Genomic DNA, 8,201 nt, shown 5'->3' on the forward strand with positions numbered 1-8,201 from the left:
TTGTCTAAGCAAACAAAACATCTTTTTTTTAACCCAGTAGTGTAATAGTGCTTATGGCAGATGTTGAGAATAGGCTATCCTAAGCACAGAGCGGGTCCTTCCAACATTACCTATACGAGGTAAAATTGGCCACAAAGAAATGGAATTGTAACCTAGTAGGACCCCTAAAACACAATAGGCATCCCCAAGACCACACATCTTAAATGAACAATGGTCTGCGTTAAGCAACAGGGTTATCAAACTGCAACCTTAAATATTCTTACCCCTGGCGGCTCCCCAATTACTCAAGTCACTCAACAAGCACTGATTAAATACCACTTGTTGTGCCAAGCACAGAGCCTGGTATATAACAGACCCAGAAAAAAATTTTTTGATTTTGTGACCTTGAGGAAACACAGCCCAAAATAAGTCAAGACTTCAGTGTAAATGATAAAATGCTTTTAAGATTCCTGTGCCATCGATTGTTGATTTTTTGATGCTGATATTTTTACATAGTATTACTATGGAAATGGCTGGATGGCATCACTGACTCAATGGACGTGAGTCTGAGTGAACTCCGGGAGTTGGTCCATGGACAGGGAGGCCTGGTATCCTGCGATTCATGGGGTCGCAGAGTCGGACACAACTGAGCGACTGAACTAACTATGGAAATTATATGTACAAGACAGGTGGAAAAATACAAGGACTAGAAATCATGTAGCTCAGACTCTTCCTGTGGCCCTGGGCCAGCCACTGGGCCTCTTCAGGTCATTAGGAAAATGAGTCTTGAATTCAACGGTCCTAACTCTTTCCAGTTCTAAAATTCTATTCTCTATTTGCAATCTTTCTAACAAGTCCTCTGGAATCTTAGGAGACATGATAATCTAACTCTAGTTGTTCCCAAGTGCTCCAACTTTCAGAAATCCAAATAAGCATGACCCATACCCTATACAGCTTTCACTCTTAAGTGTTCTTTTTATGACTCTTCAATCATGTATCAAGAACCTGTCTTTCATGAAAGTGTTCTTTAATTTTTACTTAAGAGTATGTTCTGTAATTTAAAAACTGAAAGGAACTCATTTTATATATTCTGCATGTGTATATATTCTAGAAGCCAGCAGTATGTTTCCTTCCCATTATTCTTCTGAGAATATTAAGAGCATTGGACAAATAAGCACATAAAAAAATACCGCGCAACTCAAATGGTCAGCTGAATCCTAATCCAGTAGGTAAAGTAAGAGAAATCAAGAGCTTTGAGGAACTGCATTAAGTAGTTAGTTGCTCCTTCTTAGCATCAGTTACATAATTTGTGGCGCCAAGCACAAAATAAATATGCAAGGCTCCTTTCTAAACAAGCATTAAGAATTTAGAATGGTGACAGCGCAGCATTCAGCTAAGCAGTCTTTATGTCTTGCACACACCAAGTGGCTGCATGGGTCACACGCTCATTTCTTTAACACTAAACCAACCTCACTAAAACAACCTCAGTAACAATTCCCTATGAAACCAGGCTTACCCAAACATTTCCTTTAAGCACTTAAAAGTATTATCAATACAGAAAATTACTCAATTTGATATCAAGTATTTTACTGCCCTATTTTTTAAGGATAAAAGGCTGTAGAGCATATCCTATGAGCGGGTAGCAGACTATTAATTCAGTTTGCCTAAGTTCAAATCCTACCTCTACCCGTACTAGCTGTGCAGCCTCAAGCAAGTAACTACTTTGCCGTCCCATTTTCTCATCTATGCAGAGGACATAATCCCATTTATTTCACAAGATTATCAATCCGTGTTTAAAATACAAGTTAATACATATTAAGTACTTAGGACAGTACCTACCACATATTACTACAAAAGCTTGGCTATTATTTCTATCTGGAAACTGTCTTCACAGAAAGTTAATCTAAAGGGCAAACTTTAACTTTTAGGTGCTTTTTTGGTTAACAATCCAATTTCACAAGTATTTATTAAACACTTACTCAGTAACCTTCCCTTGACAATTTTTCTCTCCCTTCAGTATCATTCTGTCTTCATTAGCTACTTCTGCCTTCTTGGTAGGAAAAAAAATCACTTGACCATAGCCTTTTCAGTATTATTATCGGTTTGAGGTGAATGCCTAGTTTTCAAAAATATTTTCAAGAAACTTTTAAGAAGTAAAATATCTTGGCTAATAGCCAAAAAATATATAATGACACTTAAATTTTTTTACATATATCTTCATGCTATTTTTCCTATAATTTTTAAATACCTAAATTTTTAAAATAGGTATTAACAAGCGAGAGCAGTTCAATGTAAACATGACTGAAATAAAAGTCAAAATTTTTTTGTCCGATAATTTTCTCAAACATGACATAGTCTCTCAAAAACCTTTTATCAAGTATTTTATATTCAATTTCTGGCTTTAAAATATTAAACGTTCCTGCCATAAAATTTCAGTTAAATTGGCATTTACATTTTAAATCTGTAAATTAATCTAATATTTTTATTCGCATCCAACTTGTAACATTTTAATTAATATGTTCTTTTCCCAATTACAGTAGTTTATATAAAACACAATATAAAAAGGAGTTTCCTTGATGGCTCAGTTGGTAAAGAATCTGCCTGCAATGCAGGAGACCCCAGCTCCATTTCTGGGTTGGGAAGATCCCCTGGAGAAGGGATAGGCTACCCACTCCAGTATTCTTGGGCTTCCTTTATGGCTCAGCTGGTAAAGAATCCACCTGCAATGCAGGAGACCTGGGTTCGATCCCTGGGTTGGGAAGATCCCCTGAAGAAGGGAAAGGCTACGCACTTCAGTATTCTGCCTGTACGGTGGAACTAAAGAGACAATTCCGAGTTTTACATGGTAACTTTTCCAAAGTGCTCAAAAAAAAACTGGAAAAATATTAGTACTTATTGGCCAAAAAAATGCCCATTGGAAATGAACTCTTCTTACTCTTTGAGACAAGTTTTTAAACTATTTAACCTGCGAATAAAACTATCTTATGGCGAAAAGTCACAAATACAGTACAAAAACGTCACCGGCTCAGGACTTAAAAAATACACAGATAAGAAGTTGCTGCACCTCAAAGTTTAGAACTTGTGTTAACTAAACGAAGAGCACAGATAACCTACAGACTTCTCTGGCCGCTTCTTTCCTCACTTGTCAGAAATGACTGAAGACTTTCAGATTTAGTACTGCACAACCTCTCATGCAAAGTCGTATCATTAACGGGTTAAGGTCTAAAAACACAGACTACTCACACTCACCCTCTAATTTACATGACTTTACTGCTCTGCTCACACCTACCATTCAGAAAGTCACTGAATTACATTCCTAAGTGAAAGTCACAAGAGGAGTCGTTAACATCCAAGCTTTGATGTGGAAAATGCCAATTAAACAAACAGTCCATCAATTTTAGGCTAAATGCAAAACGGACTGTTCCCAGCAAGACAAGAGGCTTGGCAACTTAAGACCCCGCACAATGAGAAGCTGTCCTAGAGACCACTGGGACGCGAGCCTCATCTCGGGGCCAGAAGAGGTGAAGAGAAAGTTACAAGGCCTCTAAGGCGGATGCGGGTGGCTGAGGGCCTGTACACGTGTAAAGTGCTCTTCACCTCAAGTTTATCAAGGTTGTCCCCACGCCAGGGTTAGATTCCGGTTTGGGAAGGAGAGGGAAATAAAGGCCGGTGAGCACCATTAAGTGGTGGATATTTCCTGGTTAGTGTATGACGAGTAATAGGTGGTGCATCCATCTTCCTCCGTGTCGTAGCCCCCCCAGTAGCACGGCCGCAGCTCCCTTCCCTGGGGGACACCAGCCCTGAGACTGGCTGCCTGCAGCCCCCAATGCCGCGGGCAAGTGAGCCCCGACCCTCAGACTCCGCTTCTTTCTCGGTTCCCGGGGCCCCTGGACCCAGAGGTTCGGCGCCATTTAGGTCCGGGTTGGGGAAAGGAGGCCCAGGCACTCGAGAGTGGAGTCCTGTCCCGGGAACACACGGAAATGCCTCCGCCCCGCTCCCGGGGTTCCTGCTCCGCCAGGCCCAACCGGAAGGCGGCCGCGGGGCTCGGCCCGGCAGCCGGGCCGTCCAGGCCGCGCCGGGCCTGCCGAGGCGGCGGGCCGCGGGGAACGGGCGGAGGCGGCCGCGCCGGCAGGGAGCGCTTCTTCTCACCGTGTGCTCGTGCTCGTCCGCCCGGGCCCGGGGCAGCAGCAGCAGCAACAGCGCGGCGGCCGCCGCCACGCCGGGAGCGCCCGGCAGCGGCCTCATCCTCCGCGCTCCCACCGGCCCGGCGCCGGCCCACCGACTCCTCCTCCGCCGCCGCCTCCGCCGCGGCCGATTCGCATCCACGGGGCGCGGACAGACGCACGGGGCCCGGGCCCAGCCGCTGGCTCCTCCGCGCCGCCGCCGTCACCGCCCGCTCCGGAGCCTCCCCCGCCCCCCGCGCCTCCCTGCCTCTTCCTCTGACTCAGCCACGTCATCCGGCCACCCCGGCACACGCCGGAAGTGCCTCGCGACGCGGGGCCGCAACCGCCGCCGGCCGCCCCGCCCGGGAGGCGCGAGGCCGTGGCCGCTGAGGGCCGCCCGAGGGTCCGGCCGGGCCGCCCGCCGGCTCCCAAGGTCGGCGGCACGCGTACTGGCCCCGGCCTCGCGCCCCTCGCGGCTGCCTGGCCCTCAGCGCAGGGCCGAAGCCGCCTCCGTTCGAGCTGTGCGACCTGGGTCAAAACGCTTAACTGTACCTGGCCTCATTTTCCTCGGCTGTGAAGCGGGGTAATAGTATGAGCTGCCCCATCTCGGTTGCGAGGATCAGACCAAATAACCCTCACCGGAGTTTGGCTCCCGCCGAGAATGAATCACCAGCTCCATAATCGTCATTAAGGGAGGTTGCTATACTGGTGCCGGGTTGGATGAGTGTCATAAAATCCCTGAATATTTATTGAACCTCTACTATTAAATCTTTTTAAAATTCTTGTTGGTTTATTTGTTGAATCTCCTGTCCACAGATAGAAACACCTCTTAGAATCTAAGCTTCTTTCCTAAGCAGAGATCCTGTTCACTGACATGTACTAGAACAGTGTCAGGCCCATTCTGGAAACTCAAAAGTTATTTGTCAAATATATAAACATCTGGACCCTGGAGTCGAGTTGTCTCAGCCATCAGCAGTCAACAAGTACTTATCTAAAGAATTTATTTTTCTCTCCCCTCCTAGTAACAGCCAGTCGTCTACACCTCACTCACCATGTATTGCAACAACCTCCTAACAGAATTCTTATTACCGGTTTCCTTACCTATTTATCCTCCCCAACAGGTACCAGAGTGATTCTTCTATGAAGAAAGCTGACTATATCACTGCCTTGCTTAAAATACTCCTGGTATATTGTCTACATAAATCAAGAAATCACAGCTAATGTTTTCATCTGCCAGGCACTATTCAGAGCATTTCACATGTATTGACTCAATCCTTAGGCAACAGGCACTGTATGTTCATTCTACAGAAATGGTAACAGAAGCACAGAAAGGTTAAGTGGTTACTGAAGGACTTGATCCAAGCATCTGGCTTCAGAATCAGTCTTTTGTTTTTAATATTTATCTGTATTTATTTATTATTTGGCTGTATTCGGTCTTCATTTCGGCACTTGGGTTTTTTATTTGCTGCATATGAACACTTAGTTGTGGCACGTGGGATTTAGTTCCCCCACCAGGGATCAAACCTGGGCCCCCTGCATTGGGAGTGTGGAGTCTTAGCCACTGAACCACCAAGAAAGCCCCAGAATCAGTATTTCTTACTACTAATGGACCGCCATCCATACAATCATTTTAAGAAATGAAGTAGACTTGTATATGCTGGCATGGAATGATAGCCAAGAGACAATTTTAAGTGAAAAAATTTATAAGTATAGACTGTAATTCCATTTTGAATGATATTAGTCTAACCACAGAAAATAATCTGAAAGATTATGACTCAAACCATTAACAGTGTACGTGACTGCCAATATTTGAGTGTTTTATACAATGGGTATGTGCTACATGTGTAATTAGAAAAAACTTCCTTCCTAAAGGATAATCGTATTAGCATGCAACTGCAGAATCAGTTGCCAATTTATCTCCTCAACTTTACCTCCCACTGATCTCTGCTCAGGCTACATCCCTATATTTCCCGAATACACCAGATTCTTTTATAGCTCTGTACCTTTGCTCTTGTTTTTTTAATTTTTATTGGAGTATAATTGATTTACATGTTATATTAGTTTTTGCTGCACAGCCAAGTGAATCAGTTGTATATACACATTCATCCACTCTTTTTTAGATTCTTCAGTGTTCCCTTTGCCTAGAATGGAAATGAATGGACAACCTTTGTTTACTCATTTTCCTGGCCTAAATGAATGACCTCTTCAGTGAAACCTTGCATGATGCCCTCAGGAAGTTAAGTATCCCTTCTTCAGGATTCCAGCTGCATTTATGTCATAATTACCATAGTCTCATTTCCTCTTCTGTACTGCATTCTGACCCTTTTTGATGGCAGCCACTACCTTTTTGACCCTTTTTGATGGCAGCTGTTGGGACAGTGCTTGTCACATCATAGACATTCAATAACTATTTACTGAAGACATTCATAAGTGAAAAGTCAAATAGCATAGAAGGATTTAAAGAACACTTTCCAAATAGTCTAAGAGGCATCACAAAGGCAGTACGTGATTAATTGCTGAATGAATCATACACCAGTAATTGCAATAGAAGTCAGAGGAGGTGTCTTATCCATCTTTGCATATCCTTCAGAGCACCTAGCACTGCGACTTGCTCATAGTGTAAGCTCAGTGAATGCTCCGTGAATGAATAATCACAGCTCTTGAATCAAGTGATGATGGGCAATTGAAGAATAAGCAGTGTAAGTGCTGAATTAAGATGGATGAGTAGTTTCTTGCTTAACATCCATCACCAGCCTCCGCAGATTTGAGGCACTAAGCATTTGCTCCGTATTGTCAGGAGCACTAGGTTGGCAATTGCTTGCGGGTGGGGAGAACACAGGGCTTCCCTGGTTGCTCAGACTGTAAAAAATCTGCCCAATAATGCGGGAGACTCAGGTTCAATCTCTGGGTCAGGAAGATCCCCTGGAGAAGAAAATGGCAGCCCACTCCAATATTCTTGCCTGGAGAATTCCATGGACAGAGGACCCTGGCGGGCTACAGTCCATGGGGGTCACAAAGAGTCGGACACAACTGAGTAAGGGAGGACACAAGAAAAAGTATTCATTTGGGGAGTGTAGACTTAGAACTAGGAAACTTCACACACATAACAGACAACAGGCATAGCAGTGTACAAAAAAGGAATCGCACAAAATGTGACCAACAGTGCAAATGTGCAAAAGGCAATATGAACAATGAGCAAGAAGAGAAAAGCAGACCCTGTTTTGGTGGCATATTTGGGAAAGTTTAATGAGGGAAAGAGCATATAGGGCCATTAATGCAAGGAATATTTATTGAACAACTGTTATGTGCCAGGAACTCTGGTACGTGCAAGGAAATGATAAATAGCTTTAGGTGATAAAAGTCTGATAACAAGTCAGCTTGGGAAGAAAGAATAGGAGATAAAGTAACTAGAGGAAAAGGAATATGGCTTCAAAGATTCTTGGAGCCTGATGACCTCAAGGCTCAAAAATCATTAGTACTGGGCTTCCCCGGTGGTCCAGTGGTTAAGAGTGCAATGCAATGGACACCAGTTCGATCCCTGGTCTAGGAAGATCCCACATGCCACGGGGCAGCTAAGCCCACGCACCATGTAATTATCAAGCCTGCGCTCTGGAGCCTGCAGCTACTGAAGCCATGTGCCTGGAGCCTGTGCTCTCCAACAAGAGAAGCCGCCGCAATGAGTGAGTCCACACACAATAACTAGAGAGTATCCCCCACTCTCCACAGCTAGAAGAGGCCCATGCAGAGCAACAGAGACCAAAACAAAGCACAGCAAAATATATAAGTAAATATATTTTTTTAAAAATCATTAGTACTCAAGGGCACCATCAAAATCAGGGTTGTTCTGCCAAACTGGGAAGTGAAAAACATTGATGTCTTATTTCATTAATTTCTTCATCTAGATTAATGACCTCCTTCCCTGACACCAAAAAGATTGAGGGGGAAAATGCCAGTGAAAGGCAATCGCTCCAAAATGGTTGTAAAACCTCTTTTTTTGTGTTAGTTCTAATAAGACTCAATCAGTTAAGGAGTTTATGACTACCGAATGATCCAGAAAAC

General features: G+C 44.0%; 1 protein-coding gene across 1 annotated transcript in view; it reads right to left on the reverse strand.

The window, feature by feature from the left end:
* TM9SF3 (transmembrane 9 superfamily member 3) overlaps positions 1-4,389 on the reverse strand; it is a 69,555-nt gene extending 65,166 nt beyond the window's left edge. Inside the window, exon 1 of the mRNA XM_027960457.3 lies at positions 4,129-4,389. Within this exon, the coding sequence (XP_027816258.2) occupies positions 4,129-4,224 (96 nt within the window). The 5' untranslated portion in view covers positions 4,225-4,389. The remainder of the gene's footprint in view (positions 1-4,128) is intronic.
* Positions 4,390-8,201: the final 3,812 nt, after the last annotated feature.

This window comes from Ovis aries, chromosome 22 (genome assembly GCF_016772045.2).
Source record: "Ovis aries strain OAR_USU_Benz2616 breed Rambouillet chromosome 22, ARS-UI_Ramb_v3.0, whole genome shotgun sequence".
Taxonomy (NCBI): domain Eukaryota; kingdom Metazoa; phylum Chordata; class Mammalia; order Artiodactyla; family Bovidae; genus Ovis; species Ovis aries.